Genomic DNA, 21,857 nt, shown 5'->3' with positions numbered 1-21,857 from the left:
CTCACAAGGGTTGTCAAGGGAAAGGCATGTCAGCTTGAGTCACAGTGGCCCATGGAACACAGACATGTGTGTCCATGTTACAAAGTTTATGACTAAACCTCCCCTCCTTCTCCCTCTAATCATAAAACAGACTTCCATAGTCAAGGTCCTTCTTACTAGGGGTTTTTAAAGGATTTTTTTTTTCAGAAGGCTGTCCATTGCTCTGAAAAATAAGGGTCCTGCTCCATGGCAGAGCAGCATTTGCTTTTAAAGCACGGTCTACTTGGTTCCAAAAATGGATTGCCCTGCACTAGATGTGCATTTTATGCACTTCTTCCTATCCTGGAGGCTTTAAAATATTTTCTGGTCTTTAGTTGAATGCCTGCCATTGTAAACAACATAAACATATGTTTCCTTCACCAATGTTATTGCAAACATATGCAGCATTTAATCAAAAAAACGTCCAGCCGGCTCATGTAAAATGGGCCAAGATACTTACAGGTCGCAGTACAAATAAAAGGAGATGCATCTAATATACTTTAATGTCATTATTTTAACGCAAGAAGCAGCAACCTTGCCACAGAGAACATAACTGACCAGAATAACACTAATTTCTTATTAAATAAAACTGCTTCCAGACTTTCAAAATTAAAAAAAAAAGTGGCTACTTGTCGAATCCATCAAGGCATGCCATTCCTAGTCTTGCTGCTACTTCGGAAGAATGATGGTCCCCTTGAGTTTTTAACTCGGGATGACAAGAGGGGAACGTAATAAATGGCGCTCACTATCCTCCTCTCTTGTTGAAAGATAATACAGTTATACGGTCACTTACAGAGGATACATAATGGACTAAAAAACAGCCTTCCCTCCACAGAGAGTCCCTAGAGAGCTTACCTCACAACTAAGTAGTGGTGTCATTTTCAGATACCATAATTTGAATTGACGATAGAATTTTGTTCACTCTAGATGCTTCAACTACTAGGGAAGTAGTAAAGAGGAACATTGATATAATATGTTTTGGTGTCCAATCGTAGAAGAGTGCCAGAGGCACTCTTTCAATAGGCTTTTTGGAAACAGATAATGTGAGTCCAGAACTATTCTGTATGATGCATTACATTAGTGAGGGTAGTTTGTTGAGCTGGGATTAGTCCATTAGTGCTCAAACCTGTGAAGAGGTGGGGGAAAAACATCCAAACTCAGGAAAAGTAGCTTCTCCTGAGGAATTCAATCAGCCAATGTCTATAGTCTTCCATTATGCCTGATCGCTCTCTCCATTACCCCAGAGATTCTGTCTTCTCCGTCCTCCCTGTCGTCTAATATTTGTTTTGCTTCCATGCATTCGCTTTCTCTCTTGCATGTATCTGTGTTTTACCCTCAAGAGGAGGCCCCAGAAGAGGAGGAAGAAGTAGAAGAGGACCATGTAATAGCCTATGAGGAAGGTAAGATGGGACTGTCCAATTCTTTCTGTTTGCCTTTTGTGCTAAAAGCTTGGGGAGTCTGGGGTGCTTTCTGGGGTAGCCTACGGTATCAATCGCATCTCCATATATATCTAGAGAAGAAAGGTGAAGCTTAGTAGGGAAATGATATGACTGACAAGAAGGTGCCACTTAAAGTACAAGGCAACTTTTAGGGTGCATGAGTTTATGGGCACTCTTTAAGTGAGTTCGGGTTCTACTGAAGGTCCAGAGTTCATAAACACTCCCTTTTGGCAGGGTAAGGATAGGGATTAGAAGATGGGTGACTGCTTGGAGATGTGACTTAAACCCTATTCATTGCTTGGGTTGGGAAAGGGCATCACTGCAAGCTGAGCGATGGAAGCTATGGTTGGAACATCACACATTTTCACACACAACATAATTATGGTACTTCTGATACAAGCCCTTATCTCCGTAGAAAAATTCTCTCAAGGCAAAGTCAGGCATTTGTTTTGGCAACACCACATGAGCCTCACCCACCCACTTTGACAGTTATTCAAACACTGTTGGGCTGCTAAGCATTAAGGGCTACAATAGGCCATCTCTTCCATGACGGCCACAAGTTCACATGAGCTCTCAAGGTGTATCTTGGACAGGACAGAATGAATGAACAAACGGCTTTTCTAAAACATAGTTAATGTGAGTTAATTTCAAGTTTGAGAAGAAAGCATGTCGTGGGGGAATAGATTCCAGTCCCGTTTGTGTTCTTGGCCATGAAACATTTTCTGAGGATAGTGGAGATGCCAAAAAGGTGAGAACGGAGCACTCCTGCAGCTTTTTAGCCTCTTAAGGCCTCATGTACCTCTCATTATGAATGGTATTAGCCATGCTCTTTTGTTCCAAGACGTACCTTGAAAAGGATGCTTGAGAGGAGAATGTGAGGCTGGAAAGGGTGACTGAGGCGTTGCAGGCATACCACTTTGGCCACCAGCATGACTTCGGAGTGACCCATCCTAAATGCTTTCTTTGATATGCTTTCGCTCTTTGATCCACAGAACACGGAGGAGACTATGATGGTAGTTTGTCTTTGACTTTGAGATAACATAACTGTTTTTCTTTTATCTAACTCCATTTTCTCCTTCCCTTTTGCGTTAATACCTAATTTTTACTATAACGAGCATTCCTCTCTAACTCAGGGACTGGGCCAGTCTTCACTGTTTCCAACGTGCAACCACTTCTCCCTTTCCCCGTCTTACTGAGCATCCTTTCCAGAGGCCAGCTGCCTAATATGGATAGTGGGAGGCTTTCCCAACAGATCAGCATCTCTGAAAGGCCATAGTGCTAGGACAGATTGACTCACGTGTCGCAATGACTCTGGCACTATCTTACAAACATTTTAGAGGCGCCTGCCTATCAGCAAATCTCCTAATTTTGTTAAAGCGCATTCCACTTCTGCTTCTAGCCCGAAGAATCTATTACCCTTGGTATCTGCTCCCTGTCTCCAGACAATCCATATACTTCTGACTCCAAAACTCAGTTGGACAACCATATGTTGGCCCAGTTCCCCTCTCCTGCCCACTCACTTGCCACTTATTTGAGAGACAGTAGTCTTTCCAACCTCTAGTCTAACTTGGATATGTTGCGCTCCCAATCACAGTTGACCGCTAAAATCTTAAGGTGGTCACAAAGCCAGGAAGAAACCTTTGCCCACTTCCAGAGGGTACATAATAGGGTAAAATTGAACCTTTAGTATTAAAATATATATAACCTGAGCTCTGTGGTCAAAGGCCTGAGGTTGCTGCATGTGCATAAGTTCAGGCCTGCTCAATGGTCTGACAATAAGATTTGTAAGTTAATGGTCTCACTGTAACAGTGTCAACAGTAGGACTGTTGTCTCCATTTTAAACCTATAAACCTGTGCAACAGAAGTGTAAAGTCAATTGTGTTAGATGATACGGGTGTGAAAGCCTGTGAGATAGCTGTACTGCCCATTGTCTTTGTTCACAGACAATTTGACGCTGGGGTTTCTTATTGGGTACAGTCTTAACAATGAGAATACAGCTACCACACCATAGGTAGCAGTGACACCCATCATGTCTTCCAGTTCGTACAAGTTCAAGCTTCAAACAACAGTTCAATCTCTTTTATTCCCCGGGATTAAGCATATGCTTTTTAGTGAGTTACCCACATACGTAGCAGTCATTTGAAAGACTACTGTCTCTCTAACACCCAAGCATTTTTGAGTTTTCCTTTCCTTTTTAACTTCTGGTCTACTCCCAAATTCCCTGCCTTTGAAATAACTAACCTTTCTTCATTTTCTAGCACACCCTAACCTAAATATCTAATGCTCCTTTCACGGCAGGCTAGAGGGGCCATGAGACTCTGTGTGAGTTTGATCAGGGGAAACAGGATAGACTTACTGTCTCTTTTTTATCCCCTCGCCTTCTTCTGCCGCCTTCTTCTGCCATACAAACATCTGAGTTGGTGTTTACCAAACTGTCCAGTGCTCTGGGATATGAAAGAATGACCAGTCACTTGCTGCTCGTCAACCGGCTCATACTTTCTAGGTGTCTAAGGAGCCTTTTTGGCTTTCTAAGGGTAGTGGGAGGCTGTCGACTCTGCAAGGACCACCCATCGGTGGTCACAAAATTTAAGCTAATTATAGTAGACTCATATCTGTGAATTCCATTATTAAGTTATTATTGAGTTACTACGCGCTTAACAAAATCATTAAATAATAATAATAAATAAATAATAATAACAGCAGTGTTATGTAGGTTCACTTAGGGTTCAGCACCGGGGAGATATAGGGACCACTTGTTTTCTGTTTTATTTATTCGTTTTTGGTCCATAGTACTATGAATGTAATCAAATCTGGTGCAAAAGGCATCGTTGAATGGAATTATTGACCAAAACGTATTTCAAAACCCTTCTATAGCCCATGAGGCAGAATGGATGTCCGGTTCAAGGCATTACAAATCATTCACTCCATCAGCCAGAGGCACCAGTCCTCCCTGTCATTGCATTCTGAGAGGGCAGAGAATACTACATAGATTCAATGATCTGTATGTCCATTTGTGACTTACAGTTCAGCTACTCTTTGAAGAAGGTAATGATTCTGCCTAGTATTAATGACAACCACAACCAAAGTGAGTTTCTAAAGGCTGCCTGGATATAGGTTTTGATGCCAAAAGGTAATGACAACATGCCAACTTTCATTACTACATCACTCCAGGCGGTCTTCAACGATGGATCAGCACTATTTCTTTTACAGAAAAAAATACTGAAGTATTTGCACCTTAATGGGAATCACTGACCCATCTTACCTTCCTAAGATATCCAGACAGATGAATGCAAACTCGTAAAAACCAAAGACAGCTGCCTTAAGTGCCAGTTCTATGTCTTCCTTATGTGGGTCCCTGCAGTCTCCCACAGGATACGTCTATTTAGTGTGTAAGCTTCTCCTTACATGGCATGGAGAGAATGAACACCAGTTGGAGTTTCATCTGAGAGACTTAACGCTTCTTGATTAAGTGACCTCCGAACAGAGGATGCATTGAAGGGTGTTGTTATGAGATGGGAATTTAACCTATTTCTGTAAAAGTCGCAGGCCCACCAAGTGGATTGGTAGCTCAATAACCTGCAGAATCAAAGTGGACGCAGCCATAAGATTTCTGCTTTCTTGAAGGAGACTTAAGACTGTCTTGACTTTTGCAGCAAAGAAATCTTCCCTCATAGCCTTCCGGCATACTCGATGACAGAGGAGCATGGTTCAAGAGTTGGCATCAAAACAGTTTACTGATACGTTTCTTTGCTTTCCACTGCAGCCAGGGCAGTGCAGCTTCAACAAACATCTCCCAGCATGTTCTGGCCCTTTCTTCGAGCCCGTCTATAGAATCAGATGTGGCCAGTCTGCCAGGAAAACGATAATTTTCTGGAAGCTTAAAGTCAAATATGTCAGACTCAAGCTGGTGACTGTAAAGAGGCGTGAGAGTTGGGAAGAGCTGGTAGTTTGAGCATGCCTGTTAGGTTTTTCAGAAACCCAGATATCCCAAAAATGTCGATGTATTACAGCATCAAAAAACTCTAAGCAGCCTCAAGAAGAACTAGGAGCTGACCCAGCGAGCTTGGGCTACTGGTGGCTGCCATGACAGCATTGGGGATTGCTTTACTTAACTGTCATAAGTCGTAAGTTTCAGAAGGGTCAATAAAAACATGGTCTTGAACTTAAAGAACATTCTATAAAGTTCTGAAGCTTAACACATTGAAACATTAAATACCCTTGGCGTCTAAATCTCCAGCCGTGTTTTAGTGGAGCATGGGAATCAATGTGCACGCAGCATCCTTACAGCAACGAGCAATATTTGCCGCTACGGCCGAGGTATCATATACCTTTGTCCTCCCCTTTTTTAGACAGGTGTGAAGAGTGCACATTAAGACCTGTAATTTATTCTATCAGAAGAATTTTAGGAGTAAACTTTCACAATCTGTATTATTTACATTCTTTCCTTTTCATCCATTATTGTTTCATCTTCATCCCCCTCCTTTAACTTCCTGCTTCCTTCTCCACTTTCTTCATTTTTTACTTTCCCTCCAATTATCCCAATCTTCGTTTCAATGGTCCTTACTTCCTGCTTTCCACACATATCTCAATTGTCCAGCTTTCTCCCGGATCTCTTTCGTACTTCACAATTAAACATCACCTATTAATCATTGCAGTGCTCTTTTTCATCTTCTTAACCTCCTCCTCGCTTACCTTTATTCCCTTAACCAGGTTTTGCCTTTTGGCTTCTGCCCTTCCCAAGTCTGATGTGTGCTGTGTTCACCTTTACTCACCATTTCTTCTTTTTCTATCTCGTTCTGTGCTCTGTGTTTCCTGCAAACAGAAGAGAAGCCAAAACCAAAGTGAGTGTTCTGCATGTTTTGAATTTGAGATATTGATTTGCCTGACAGACTCTTGTGGCGTATTGCATAGAATACAGCATCTCCCCGGGGCTAGCACTGGGTCATGGTGAGCCACACTCTCCATGGCCGCAACAGAAGTGTGCATTGTGAGCCTACAGGCCCATAAATACTCCAGATTCATGGTGTGTCAAGAAATTGCACTCCAGCTTCGTGATCCCCACCAATCATGCCCATCACTAGAGTGAGTCCTAGAGAGCCCAAAGACCTACCCATATTCATTGCTGATGGGGGGGGGGGTCAGTGAGTGGAGCTTAGCCATTATGAGCCTCACCTTTCTCAAACCAACGCCCCATCACCACTACTGAAAGAATTCCTCGTTAACTGGCATTATGTTATGGATCCCTGCCCCACTCCAGCAACTGGTACATGACCCCCTATGCCCAAAGCTGTCACTCGGCTCCAAAATCCTCCCCTCCTAGCCCCACTACAGGCACTCAGCTATGAAAAGCCCCTGCCTCGCCTTTGCCAAGGTCCAGAGCTGGAATAATTGACCTCCCTGGCCTCCGTCTGCGCTTGAGGCGTGTGAAACTTCCATGACTTCCTTCCCAAGTGCACAGTTAGAAATCAGTCATTGTGAACCACCTCTGCCTCACTAACACCCACAGATAGCACTGAGATGTGGTAAAACTGAAACCCTCCCCAACCTCAACTCTTCCAGTGCCGCTAGCCAGCAGCATGCCACCAGGCTCTTGCCTCTCAGCAGCTTCCGTGGGAGGTATCTTGGGTTTAAATAGTGCGTTCTGGCTCTTCCTTGATAGTCAGTGCTACTCTACCTTCTCCTACATCTCTGAGTTGGGACTTAGAAGGTGCAGCCCCCACACTATCTGGCACTCAGCTCCTTGCGGAGCAGAGACTTCGCCCACCACTCTTACATGAACTTAGGGTGGCGAAAAGACTATTACAGGTTCTGCCAGCTCACAGGGTCTTCCCAACCTGCATATTCCTAATGTGCTGTGACTTATTGCTCACAATGCTGCTGTACAGCATCTGAACTCTGACTTAAATGTTCCAAATTTCTCAAATAAGACAACATACTGAACGCTTTTGTATTGTGCTTTTCCTTCACAGACTGACTGCCCCAAAGATCCCAGATGGAGAGAAAGTGGACTTTGATGTGAGTAGACACTAAGAACTGCTCTTTGACACAATGCAGAACTGCTCTAACCACGCCAATATACTATCCAGAGCAGCTCTAAACCCCGGGTGCGGCATTGCTCAAAGATTGCCCATTAAACATCACTTTTCCACAAGTACCTGCTCTTGTGCTGCACCACTGCTGGACCAAGAATTCAATTCCTGGCTTAGGCATAACTTTCTAATGCTAGATAGGCTCAGTGGAATCTCAGGAGATCATCCCAACAAAAGTATGTACCTGATATGTAAGTGGGGCTGGGGCAGAGCATTTCTTGCATAACATGTGAATGACTTTCCCCAGCCTTCTTTCACATTCAAAAGTACTGACCTAACGTGACAATACGGTTCTAAGCGAGTAATCCTTTCACTGTGCTGATTTAAGCTTGTGGCAATATGGCTGCCCTTTGTGTCTCTCTGTGACATAATATAAGATACTGAACCCCCATATTCAATGAGGAACTTGAATGGAGTCATGTGAAGTTACTGTCTTTAACTCTTTCCAGTCAGACACTTCTTTGTACCAGTGATTAGGTTTGGTAGGAGGCCTGAGGAGACAGGTACTAGGTTTCTTTATAGCATGGGGGCATATGGAGAAGGAAGTATTGTCTGCTCATAACCATTTTTCCCCTTTGTTTGTAGGATATCCAGAAGAAGAGGCAGAACAAGGACTTGATTGAGCTTCAGTCGCTGATCGATGCTCACTTTGAGGGGCGCAAGAAGGAGGAGCAGGAGATCATCGCCCTCAAGGAGAGAATTGTAAGTCTGAGTTTGGGATAGGACGGGATGGCGGGGAGGAACTTGTGACCGGCCAACCCATAAGCAAATAAGATTATCCTCTCCTCGTGAACTGAGACTCTATGAATCAGCTGCTTTGAATTCCTCTAACTCCATACAAGCAGTCCCTTGCGCATTGAGGGGGAGATTTTTAAAAAAATCACGCAATGCAGCGCAGCCCCCTGAGAGGCTGCACTGTGCAACAGTGAGGGAGCAGGGGAGCACCATATCTTCAGAGATATGGCTCTCTACTCCCCTTTGCCATTGCTGATTTCAGGGGCTGTGCGCCATGCACACACCTTAGTGTCACAGCGCTAGGGTGTATGCATAAGTCTAGCATAGCTTTTGTGCAGGAAGGGTACCCTTGTTGTACAAAATACTATGCCTAGACACAATGGAAAGCTTTCCTACTTTGTATGTGTGCTGCACAGTGCAGTACGCATGCAAAGTCGGAAAAGCACTGAGAAATTAAAGCATTTCTCCTCTTAGCGCCTACTTTGTAAGGGCATTAACATTTGCCGCAAAACCATGTCTACAAATCTTTGTAAATATGGTTTTGCGTCAAAAGGCATGGGTGGTTGCAGGGGAACGCTCACGTTCCACCCATGTAAAGCCCCCTCAGCGCTAAGTATCGCAAAGCAGTGCTTTGCATTGCTTTTCGCTACTTTGCGGGTGCTCAACAGTGAAAAACAAGTTAAATTGCAAAAAAATACAACTGCGCTAATTGACGCTAACCCAGCTCAAAATGTTTGTAAATTTCAAGGAAAGGCCTCTAACCTCACAGGAGGTGTTCCTCTTGACTGGATTTTCCATGAAAAGTCAGTTGGGTATTCTCTTCCCTACTGCAAAAAGTGTCCTTGTGCATAAAGTCCCCATTGAGAGGAACCTGAGGTGTCCGTTTACTACCACGATGTGTGCGTGGATACTCTGTGAAAAGGACGTGGAGGACTCTCCGTTCTCCACAGAAGACTTCTCATGCACAGAAGGAATAAGAAGGGAAGGCAATCGGGGGTCTCTTATTTCCTGAGCTGTCTCCTCGTACTGAGACTATGAGAAGACTGTGAACGGTCTTTGCTTCTGGAGCTGCCTCATCGTGCACAGAGGCTGAGGCAGATGAGGGTCTCTTGCCTCCTAAGAGGTATGCTTGTGCACAGAGACTTTAAAGGTGCAGCCAAGGGACCCTCCTGTCGGCTGAGATGTTTCATCAGGTGCAGAGACTACATACAACGGAAAAGAAAGGCCCCTCACACTTTCTGTAAGATGTCTTCTTGTATACAAGAGGTCTTCTTGATTAATCGATCTTCAACATCCATATTTTTCAAGGCAGAGGGTTGAAACGCGCTTGTTTCATCGTTTTCAAAGTTTTGGAAAGCTCATGCATGATTAAGAGCTTTCAAGTAGATATGAGAACCAAGGTACTTTCACAGTCCCTTCTTGGTCAACCTGAGGCCAGACCTGAAACCTTGTCCCATTCCAGTTTCACTGATGGGAATTCCAGTTGACCTCTACTAATTTCAATAAAGAAAACCTACCAGTTGTCTCCATTTCCATAATGGAAGTAGTTGTCTTTATCAAATTGTGTCTGTATGGATTTTTATTTAATCAGTATCGCTCAAACTCTGTGGTACACCAATGGACCGAAAATAAACCGTTTGTAACTAGTCAACTGAAGTTTTTACTAGAGGTTTGGTTGTTATTTCCAAAGGGCTTCAGTGCAGCCAGGATTAAAACTAGGGCAGTGCCAACTAGGACAGTTCCGGACAAATGGTAAGACATAGACTTCCATTGTGCGTCAGCAGGGCAGTCCTACAAGAAGAAGTTTTATGAACATCAAAGCCACGAAAGGGGGTGGCATAGCTAAAATTCAAGGAGTTTCCCTTTTCGTGCAAAAATAGATAATCTTGGCATCACAAAAGATATACAGATCATCCGTTAGCCAGCAATCGGGATGCGGAAAACTGGGCTGACCCTGCTATGTGTGTGACTGGGCCACAAATGCTCAGTCCTGAAGGTCGAGCCTGTCCTCTATTGTTTCAGTGTTGATTTATTTTATTTTATGTATTTGTATAGCACTTGAATCACCCCTGAAGGGGTATCTCAGCGCTCACGGACCAACATAAGAAAGCTGTCATATAGGAGTGAGTCCAGAACAGTTTTCAAAGCCTTTCTGAACTGCCGATGGTCCGGACACTGGCTCAATGAGATGGGAAGCTGGTTCCAATAGAGGGGAGCCAGATATGTCCTTAACTTCTTGACCTTAGGTACCTTGAGGAAGGATTTACTTGGGCAGGGTCTGGTGAGTTAACTTTAAGGAAGCATTGCAACATTAAACACAGTCCCAGAATGTATCTTTAGGAAAATGTGTGCCCAAATGTCCACATGATTAATTGTGTTGTCCCGAGAAAAAGATAAAAATCTTGTTAGGTACTTTAAAGAAGATGTTATTCACTGTCCGTATTTATACCCTACTGAAACAGTGGCAGCCACTGCAAGAGAGATTCTCAAGGCAGAGGGAGACTGGAGCTTAAAGAAAACAACCACTTTTTTGAGAGACTAATACCTCTGAAATGCTGCTAAGGTGGGTGTGACTGACATGCGATTGGCTGATGTCAGCCAAGCGCCCACACTGACCCAAGTGTACCTTTCAGAGGGTTGTCTGATGTAACACTGCATGCACTTACCTCACATGCCTTTACAATGCAGTCACTAGCCCTACTGCGTCGTAACCACATGTTACTTTACCATCCAAGTCATTACAGCGACTTGCCTTAGACTTTGACTAGACTGCTGGACTTTGAAACAGTATAGATTACTATTCTTACTCCAGTCTACGCAACAGTAGGGAAGGTTTTGGACAAAAAAGTCCACTAAAGCAAGTTATTGTAACAACTTGTGAGTTAAAGAAACACGTGGTAACATCGCAGTCGGGGTAGTGACAGGTTGTTGTTCTGACTGCGGGGTAAAACTATGTTTCCCCTTTCAGAGGGACATGCCCTTACAAAGTGTGTCTATAGAGAGACTATTCATGCCCCCACAGTAGAGTGAAGGGACCGGCTGTGTAGAAGCCCCCAGCCTCAGGGGAACATGTGTGAATTATGAACCCAGCCCCTTGCTCACTTGCCCACCTGTCTCTTCCAGGAGAAGCGCAGAACTGAGAGGGCTGACCAGCAGAGGATCCGGGCGGAGAAAGAGAAGGAGCGCCAGGCCAGGATGGCTGTGAGTGACACCCGGCTCTACCCAACACTGACTCCCTCGACACATCTATATGTCATGGCCACCGGGGACTTGTGCACGCTCCCACGGATCTTCACGGCCAGCATTACACAGCGCTTAACATCCAACACCAGGGCACTACTCAGTGCTCCATCCACCCCATCCAGAACAAGCAGCCCTGTGCCATTCCTTACAGCTCCTACAGGCCCAACACTCCTGCACTATTCACTACAGCGCTGCACTCCCTATTGCCAACATCCCACCCAACTCCCCCGCAGCCATCACATCTTCCCAACACTCCCCACAGCCTCCTCCCCCGAACTGCTGAACTGCTCCCACTGGCACCCCAGATCCAGCACCCCTGTACTAAACCTTTAATGAAGCCCGTAAAATGTCCCCCTGCAATACTTCAGACTGCCACCACACCTGCCTTCCACAGCCTCCTCCCCCGAACTACTGCACTGCTTCCCCTGGCACCCCAGATCTAGCACCCCTGTACTAAACCTTTAATGAAGCCCGTAAAATGTCCCCCTGCAATACTTCAGACTGCCAGCACACACCTGCCTTTTCCCAAACCCAGCCCCGCTAACGACACATAGCCCTGACCATGGGGTGACACGTGCTCCCCTGCACTGCGAGCATCATTTACCTTCTTCCCACGGCCAGCATCTCCTGCACTACACCCTGCAGCCCTCTCCCTAGCCAGTATTCCCTACACCACCCCATCAAAATTCGCAACCAGTAGTTCCCTTGCACCACTCCCTTTCTCCATGTTCTCAGTTAGTATCCCCTGCACTATTCCCTACAACCACCAACAACCGGCACCCCCTGCACTTCTCCTTGCATCCCGCAGAACCAGAACCAAAACCACTGCTCTAGTCCCTGCAGCCCCCGAGAACTGCAACAGCCTGCATATCTGCACTGCTCCCTACAGTTCCCAGCCAGTATCTTCCGCCCTGCCCATCGAGCTCACAGCAAGTGCCCCGGGCGATGCCAGGCCCAGCCTCACCCTCTGTGCTGTGTTTGTGCAGGAGGAGAAGCAGAGAAGAGAGGAGATGGACGCCCAGAGGAGGATGGACGATGACATGAAGAAGAAGAAGGCTCTGTCCAGCATGGGCGCCTCCTACAGCAGCTACCTGGCCAAGGTATGTATAGTTTTTCTTGCACTTTTACACAGCGCGAAATTGAGAACCAGATTACAGTACCCGCCTTGAAGTCCCGTCCCAATCCCCCTTAGGCGCTGTAACCCCAGCCAAAGCACACCTTGTGCTACTTACTGCACGGGGCACAGCAATGGGTGGGAGGGTATTGGAAACAGAACAACCCGTGAGGCCAGAGCTGTTCTGGGGAAGGACATTATTGTTTGAACGGAAGAGGCCTGGTGTCTACCTTGATGACCTCGGAACCACGAGACCTGCGTTTTTCTCACAGATTCCCCAATTGGTCATTCTTATTGTCTCTGCGCTCCAACTTGAAACTATGGGTAATTTAAATACACAAAACACAGAAGAGTAGGGTACTACCTCAGGTGCATGTTCTCTTTTTCCAGTGACATCCTGGCTTCTGGACTGGACCCCACACGCCAAGGTGGCCTGTATACAGCGCCCCATGGCTGAGGTGTTCTTGGTATAGTAAAATGCCCACTGACTAGCATCCCGTCCTCGAAGCTACTAGCTCTGCGCTACCGCAAATAACTTGAAACAAGATGGCGTACGCCACTGCACAGGAGCGCCGTGACGCTGCGCCCGCCGAGCATTCCTTTCATGACGCGTGGGCGCAGCGTGTACAGCCGCGTGACCCCTTCCTGTCTCTCCCATGTCCAGGCTGACCAGAAGAGGGGCAAGAAGCAGACCGCTCGCGAGATGAAGAAGAAGATCCTGGCTGACAGGCGCAAGCCCCTCAACGTAGATCACATGAATGACGACAAGCTCAGGTGAGGGTGGTCGCCGCTCTCTCTCCCTGCACGTGCTGCACCCCACTGCACTGCGTCAGCGCCGGGGCTCACATGAATGACGACAAGCTCTGGTGAGGGTGGTCGCCGCTCGCTTCCCCTGTGCGTGCTGCACCCCATTGCACTGCGTCAGCGCCGGGACACAGGCCAGCAAGGGGTATAATACATGTGATTTAGGTGTAAAGGACCCAGGAAGAGATGCACTTTATCAGGAAGCTTCGTGCTAATCACAACAACAATAATACATTGTTGGCATATCAACATGGAGCAACATGAAAAGGGCGTACAGGGTACCGGAGTGTTACATGCAGCGTGGGATAGACGACCCCGGAAGTTACATTCAGAGGGTATTTAGGACGCTCGCGAATTTAAACATCAGGCAGATACAGGGCACATTAAGAGCATGGAGCTTCGAAAGCTATCAAAGAGTTAAGTAGAGCAGACTGCATGCTGAGAGATTCCAGGTTCGGGGCCCTCGGGGGCTGTCAGGGGATGTGGGGCACAGGGCATCAGGCACTACTCTGCAGTAGGGAAACAGTGCATGAAGAGTTGCATAGAGCAGAGTAAAGCCAGAGCATCGAGGGCTTTCCTTTTTGTGTGCTAGACAGCCTCAGGGCCCTAGAGTGATACACTAGGTAGGTAGGGTACATTGTTCCAAGCAATATCAGGAAAAAAAGACGACTTCAGGAACAACGGAACATGCTCCCAGGCTCATACTTTTATCTGTCTTCCTCCATGAACCAGGGAAAAGGCTAAGGAAATGTGGGACTGGCTGTACCAGCTGGAATCTGAGAAGTTTGAAATGACCGAGAAGCTGAAGAAACAGAAATATGAGGTACGTTTAAAAGCAATGTCTGCTTGAGAGATGTGTGTGCGATCTACTTTGAAAGACTCATTAGAAGATAATAGGAAGAGTTGGACTGCTTTCTGTTACCCGTGGCCTTTGTGGCTTTCAACCATCTTGAGTCCAGAGAAGGCCGGTGCAGGTAAGAGCGGTGGGGTGTCGATAGATGACGACAAGGGAAAATTTAAAAGAAAAAAAAACATTTACCTTGTGCTCAAGTGCAAGGTAAGTGATTTTCTTTTTTTTAAATGTTATTTTCCCTCGTCATCGTCTGTGGACTCCCCACCTCACCGCTCTTCCCTGCACCTGCCGTCACTACTTGAGACTCAGACCTCATGACCCAGTGCAGAACGAGGACTACTTTCCATGTGTGTGTGTCACTGAAGACCAGGGAGACTCGTGGTCTCTTGAGACAGGAAAATATGAATTTCCTAGGCAGGACCGGTGATTTACCTGTGGACAGACTGTTTGATGGCTTAAATAGAAGCATGGGGTTGGAACACTTATGCCAAAGTGACGCCCATTGCCTACTAGGATTGGATAAGCATTAACTTCATGGAAATAAGATGTATATTAATCGTTTGGAAGTAGATATGTTAATGTCTATTGGAGATAGATCTCTCATGAGTACTGCTATGTCCTCACAGCACTAGACAAATTAACTTCATGGAACAAGACAAGTGCTTTAGTAACATAGAGCTAGACCTGATAGCTTTATGGGACTAGACGTGATGGCTTCATGGGACTAGTCACATGGTGGTCTCACAAGAGTGACAATGTGATTGATTCATACAAAGAGATTTGTGTTGACTTCCTAGAACTGTACATTTGAGGGACAAAATGAGGAGCACATATGGTAACCAATGTAACAGGATAGGAATTACACATGTAACTGTCTCTTTAATGACTGTATGATGCTGCCATGGAACTAAACATGGGAACCTCAAAGGGCAAATATATCTGAGTGCCACAACAATAGGCATGAAGTGACGTCACCAGATGGGGCATTTAAGGACATTATGAAATTATCAGTGTGATTGCGCCCTGGGGCAGTATGTGCCATAGTCTCAATGAATGTACATACAATGGCATCACTGGAACAGAACATTTTGTGGTCCCGTGAATAAACCTGTTTTGATTTCAATGGACCGGGCATGTCAAAGGCTCTGTAGAATGATCATGTGTGATTTCATGGAATGGAACATGTGCTCCACGTATTGGGGAGTTTGATAGCTTCATGGAAAGGCCATTTTATGGCTTCGCCTGGGTTTGTGACTGGACTACGCTAGATTGTGATGGCCATGTGGAAGGGTAACATGATATTCTCATTAGATGGAAGATGCAAAACACTAGTAGGGCTGAGGTTCTGAGAGATCTCATACCGTGGAAAATGTTATTGAGCTCATATGAAACACATGGGTATTCTCAAGGGGTGCAAGATGAAGGTTTCATGCAGCAAAAAGCCTGTGGGCCTCATTAGATGAGACACAATCAATAACGAGTGACAAAGGCTGCCAGTTGCCACTTACACACTTTTAGATCTCTGTCTTTGACATCAGTCCAGAACTCCTTTCAATATGGAAAGACATACTGGAATTGCCTGACCATTTTGGGAGGTACAATAGGAATTCTTCGTTTCAGGAGACATGGGACAAAGGAATGATCTGTAACGAGTCATTCTGGGGGGACACGAACAAACCACTAGTCTCCATATGTTGCTCAAGTATTTTACAAACTGAAGGTTTTCTCATTTTGTGCGTTTTTTGCACCCTTTGGTTGCCGAGATCTCATCTCACTTTCTTTTGTAAAGAAAAACTTGCTGAGCCACTAGGTTAATTATCTCAATTTCTCTTAGATTATATCTTTACACGGACGGGTGGAACAACTGGCAAAGTTGTAAGTAAAAACAGTCACTGGCTACAAAAAAAGCCACGCAAGGGCTTCTGGGAACATGCATGCATCTTCTGCATGGTAGCAATAATGGCGACCCAGGAAGCCATCGGGATACTCCTTAACAAGACGGAGGCTCCCAAGTGTCTTAGATTTTCCTCACGTTTGTGGGGGAGGGTGCAGGGTGCAGTGCTGGAAAACTTCACCTGTTGCTAGAGCTGTCACAGGAGGAGCTAGGAGCTTCTAAGCGTAGTTAGGGGACTTGCTGTCCTTTCTTGCAGGGCTATGCCCAAGCAAACTGGGTCAGAAACGTGAAGAAACAGGACAGCCTTAAGTCTAACTACAGATTATAGGTTACTTCACAGTTCTGCTGTTTAGGGTATTTTTCCTGTTTGGATCTTTTCTATTACTACTCATCTGTCAGTATTTAGGTGTGTGTCATGAATACCTGTTTCTCTGTCTCTGGAGGCAGTGCTTTGCATATAGTTTTGGTCCAGGCATAGGGGCATAATAGTAGTCACAAGAATTCCATCTGAAAGGCCAAGAGACTTGGGTTAGAGGTAACCACAAGTTTGTTTCACCTGACAAGCGTTTGGCAGCCCTACACGTTCTGCTATTTCAGATACCTATGTCTACTGGGTGTTATTTTCATTCCTGTTATCTCAGATCGTCTTTGAAAGAGGGCTCTCTATCAGAAGGTAAAGGGTGCAGGGTAGCTTCTGTAAATGTCCAAGGCCTAGTATTCTGATGGAACCCTCTTTAGTACCCAAAAAAGGAGTGAAGAAATGGGGACCTAATAAAAGGACAACATTAGCGGGACAGGGGAGAAGAGTCAGCGGAGGCGGGACAGGGGAGAAGAGTCAGCGGAGAAAGAAGAAAATGCCTTACAAATGACACAAGGAGCAAGAAAGGAAGACAAGAAAATCAGATGCAAGTAAAATGAGAGATCAGGGGCATGAGAAAGAGCACCAGAGAGAGGGAGTGAGTTGCAAGCATGAGTAGCGACTAAAGGCCCAGGCTATACTAGAGATAAAGGAAGTAGTGGAAACAATAATTAAAAAGGAATTAGCAGATTGCAGAGGCGTAGATGAAGAACGTGGTAGGCTTTGATTTTCCAGCACTGCTCCCCCAGACCCAGTCTTCCAAGCCTCAGCACAGGAGCTGAGCCTGAGGTCCTGTGGCATGTCCTCCCATGTATGTACCAGGCAAGTAGTGCAGGTAAGTGTCAGACTGTCCCGCCAGTTGGCTGGGGCAAGCTTGTTTTTCTGCTTGTTGGTGCTAGTCTCCAAACAGGAATGCCAGATGACTTGCCAAGTGTGGGGTAGGTAGGTCAGCCTGTCCTTTCTGGTTCATCTTGAGCTTCATTCTGGGTTCTTGGAGGATCCCAACTCAGGTAACACCCTAGAGGAGCAGAGATTATACACGAATGACACCGGAGTGGAAAGTAGGCCTTGGGTCTTGTTTTACATGTGGCACTCTTTCAGGAGGATGATGAGTAGCTCATTCCAGTTCTCCGATGTTTCATTAATGTCTTTTTACATGTTTTCTTACTTGTCCAGGCCTGTTTCATGTGTTGCCAATTCCAACCTGCCCCATTGCTGTTTCCCTTCAGTGCCTAATAATATCTCTTTGCATGGGCCTTAACATCGAGTCCATCAACATTGTCTTCACTTGATCATTTGATTCTTTTCGCCTGACTGCTAACATTATTTCTGGTTCAACCAACCTTTGTGAACATTGCCACCACATTGTGGAAATTCTGAGACTACTGTCAGTGGCAATGTTATTGGCAAATTTAAATGCTACTGGGAATAGGTGCTCAGCAGATATTACCAGAAGTACATAGTTTTGGAACACCCTTTATGGAGCTCAATGAAAGGTTTGATTGGCAACATGTCTTTTTTTCCCTTGACACAGTATGATAAATGTGGCGTTTCAGTGAAGTACTGGTTAACTCATGAGCCAGCAGAAGGTTATGCCTTACCTCGGACCCACCTTGCCACCACTGAGACACCTGGTGCGATGGCACGGTGTGGAGGGTAGGATCTATCCGGGTTTAAACCCTGCTGGAATGCATAACTAAAACAGTCTGGTTCATCTGTGTCAATTTCAGGTTACCACCCTCAGGAACAGAATCGATCAGCTCCAGAAGCAGTAAGTATAACCTGTCCCCACGTAAAATGGACAGACCCATTCCAAACCCACAAGAATAAATGTGGTTCTTGAAGGTGGGATGGGGTAAGCTTGTTGCTCCACCAAGGACATTGCTTGTAAAAACTAATAATTAGAGAAGGACACTTTTAAAAGCCTCTGGTATTGTGTAATCCTTTGTACCTATCTGGATTTGGAATACCATGTCATGTCTTAACATCTGAGAACCTAATGAATAATTGGATTTTGAAACGTACATTCAGCTCCATAAAAAGTAAGCACCACATTTTCAAAATGGCATAGGGCTTTTAAGCAACATACCAGGGGCATATGGCATTCCATCTAGATAATCTGGAAAGTAAGACATCCTCGCTTTCTCATCCAAACTCTAAATTCCCTCTTGGAATTTCTGTCTTTCTATACAGATTAGTGTTTATTACAAAGACTTGCACTGTTAGCAAGCATTGGTTGGGTCCATTTTAAAAACAGGTGCTCAGCCTGGTTAGCGAGGCAAATGAGTTTATTCCGGCATGGCAGAAGCGTGCAAAATTTTAAAATTGTGTTACCCCACCATCTTGTCTTGATATTGAAAGGTTCTTTGCAAGCAAACTAAAAGGGGCTGGAGCATCAAGACTACCATTTGTGGAGGACACTACTGTTGTGAAAAGTAGGGGAGAGTGTCGCCCCTTTAATACATTGGCATAGATGTGACCTTTTGGAACTGTCCTTTTTAACAGCGCTATAATCACTGATTTGGTGTTTTTATCATATGACATATGTCCAACACAGTGTCCATCTAGATGCCTTCCACGTCTGTGTGTGTGTGTTCTACAGCAGAGACAGAGGTGAAGCAAGTAATCTCAAGGTTCCACCTTTTAAATGGGGGGGGGTTGATTTCATGTATGATACTAATATGGCCACCTACTTATGTCATGCATTGAGTAGCTTCAAGAAATGAAGGGAATGCTTCTAGCCTCTTAGGGCAAGACAACTGAATGAGAAAAATTACATTCCCTGTGTTTAAATGGATGAAGGTTAGCGTTATCACAATAGCAACTTGGGGTTTAAATACCCCATGAACCCTCAGACTTAAAGAGGAAGGACAACCTCACCTTTGTCTCTGCTGGCGAAAGATGAGTAAATGATATTGAATGCTTCTGAACATATATAATCCTGGTGCCCTACTTTCACATACACATTTAAAGTCCTGTGTGTGAAGCCATTGTCCAATATATAAGGGGTCAGAGCAACTTTATTAGTAACTGTGAGTTTCCACCCCACTTTGAAATTCAAAAGTCACTGCTTCCTTCAAAGAGGATGACCCTTTCATGCCTCTTAACTGGAAAACACAATGTCCTTTTTTATTTGAGAACCCGGATCTCACCTACACAGCACTCACGGTAGGTGGTTCAGTCTTTTGATGGTGCATGAACCAGGGCCCTAAAAGTGCTAGTTGCTGAATTGGGCCCTTACAGTGGGTAGGCCTTTTCAGTATGGACCAGGACATGGAGGGAAGCCCTCACCTAGGACACATGAACAATGGCTTCATCACATAAAGTCACCCTTCAATGTGGGTAGCCGACACAATGCTCAGGTGAGAGATGTGCGTTATACACAACATACATGTGACACTGTGCTTAGTCCCTAACAACCCTCTCCGGAACACACTATGTAGATCTCATAGATGCAGGTAAGTGTCTGCATGTGCTGCATGCACAACCTATTTTGAGAATCTAATGGCAGTCCTTGTTAAACCTTGTTAAACCACTGCTCTAGGGATGTATGTGGGCACTGTGGGCAGAAAGGACTTCGCGGTAATCTAGTGAGGTACAGATTCCTTCAGTGTGTAGGCCAGGGTGTTTCACCCCCTCCAGCCCTCATCACTGTGTTTCCTTTTTGGGGCAGTCCCACTCTGTTTAGATTCGCTTAAGACCTATATGTTGCTTATCATGTTGACCGGCCCTCCAATTGTGTGGCTCTGATCGTCCACCCTCGCAATCCCAAGACACAGCTCTTGATTATTTTCCTTGCCGCGCCTATTATCTTCCATTACACCATTTTGTTCCACCTGCACTTATATACACTTTAATTAGTCTCTTCTCTCTGCTACCTCTTTCGGTAACCTCATCCTGTTCTTCTTTACCGTTCATCTGTAAGCTCTCCCTAGTTTTCCTCTCTCTCTACCCTATCTTCAGGATAGATTGACTCCCTAAAGTTGTTTTTAGGGTCTCCTAGCCAGAGATTAGTACTGCACTACCCCTGCCTGGAAATCTAACGATTTCGTAACAGGCAATTCCAAAAATGCAACAGTAAGCCCTTTTCCATCCCAAATGTTAGCAGCAAGCTGGCTTTGGACTCATACCAGGAACCCACAGCTTGAAGTACTTAGCCTGTTGGTACATGGGCCAGTTGTTGATTTAGTGGACCCCAAGAAGAAAAACTTTGTTCAGTAAAGCTTCTGAAACAAACCCACTGAAATTTAAAGCTTGACATTGTCTGTCAAACAAACCGAATAGTGCTGACATAGGCAACGAGACAGCCTTTGCAGACAGCCTACAACTACTAAGGTTTAGCAGAGTAAAGGCCTTCTGCTGAAACTGAAGAGTTTATTAGTTAGTAGCACCTAAAGTAAGAGGAACATGGCGAATGTTTTGGCAATACTGACTGTCCCTTTTTTCACTTCCCACTTACAGCAGCAAGAAGGGTGCAGCAGGAGGCAAGGGCAAAGTTGGTGGACGCTGGAAGTAAAGAAACCACAGACCCTCATCAACAGGCAGGATCTCTGGCGGTACATCCAAACTCCGCCGCTCACCTCCCCGTCTCCTTTCCAGCCTCCCAAACGTCTCCGTGCACACATGAGTACATTCTCTACGGTTCTGGGATGCCAGCTGGCCCAGGCACCAGTGTTGAGCCGAGAGATGCCCATACAAACATTGACCATCCTCAGCACAGACTCCACCTTTGCAGGTGCCATTCCAACACAGCTGCTCGACTTCTGTGCCTGGGCACTTCTCTCAGTTACTGGACATCTGGCCTGCTACCATGTGGATTACTGTGTACGACGATTCCCTGTTTATCTTTTGTAAATAAAGTGTGACACGCTACCTATTTCAACATATCCTTCTGCCTCGTCAATGCAGTCTTGACATTGAATTTCTTTCTCCTGCCCATTGACAAATGCATGTAGTGACGTGTAGAGGTTTACACAGACTTCCCAGTGGATACTTTTTAATGACTCAATGAATTTGTATTGGACATTACATGGTGCTAGTGAACTCGATGTGGCTCAAACATGACCTTTCATTGGGCAACATATGTTAATGCACGTTTTACCATCATTCAATATGTGGTGCATGCACGGCTTTCCATTGGCTGTGGTATGCTTAACATGTGGCTTCCCATAGGCAAAGCACATAGCTAGTATACCATTCCCTTTGGACAGGATTAGACTCATACTTGACTTTTTTGTGGCCATTGTATGACTTAAGAAAAGTCCTCCCATTGGCTAAGGATAGGGTTAAAGTACATTGCTTACGAGATG

At 45.3% G+C, this 21,857-nt stretch overlaps 1 protein-coding gene across 1 annotated transcript in view; it reads left to right on the top strand.

Annotated features, from left to right (window-relative positions):
* Positions 1–21,430, top strand: part of TNNT3 (troponin T3, fast skeletal type) — a 28,536-nt gene extending 7,106 nt beyond the window's left edge. Inside the window, exons 3-13 of the mRNA XM_086955959.1 lie at positions 1,359–1,418; positions 2,450–2,470; positions 6,281–6,299; positions 7,428–7,473; positions 8,133–8,249; positions 11,406–11,483; positions 12,512–12,625; positions 13,304–13,413; positions 14,176–14,266; positions 18,279–18,319; positions 21,010–21,430. Of these exons, the coding sequence (XP_086812085.1) occupies positions 1,359–1,418; positions 2,450–2,470; positions 6,281–6,299; positions 7,428–7,473; positions 8,133–8,249; positions 11,406–11,483; positions 12,512–12,625; positions 13,304–13,413; positions 14,176–14,266; positions 18,279–18,319; positions 21,010–21,064 (752 nt within the window). The 3' untranslated portion in view covers positions 21,065–21,430. The remainder of the gene's footprint in view (positions 1–1,358; positions 1,419–2,449; positions 2,471–6,280; positions 6,300–7,427; positions 7,474–8,132; positions 8,250–11,405; positions 11,484–12,511; positions 12,626–13,303; positions 13,414–14,175; positions 14,267–18,278; positions 18,320–21,009) is intronic.
* The last annotated feature ends 427 nt before the right edge of the window (positions 21,431–21,857 follow it).

This window comes from Lissotriton vulgaris, chromosome 2_1 (assembly GCF_964263255.1).
Source record: "Lissotriton vulgaris chromosome 2_1, aLisVul1.2, whole genome shotgun sequence".
NCBI lineage: Eukaryota > Metazoa > Chordata > Amphibia > Caudata > Salamandridae > Lissotriton > Lissotriton vulgaris.
Note: the sequence above shows the minus strand (reverse complement) of the source record. Positions and strands in the feature narration are given on the sequence as shown.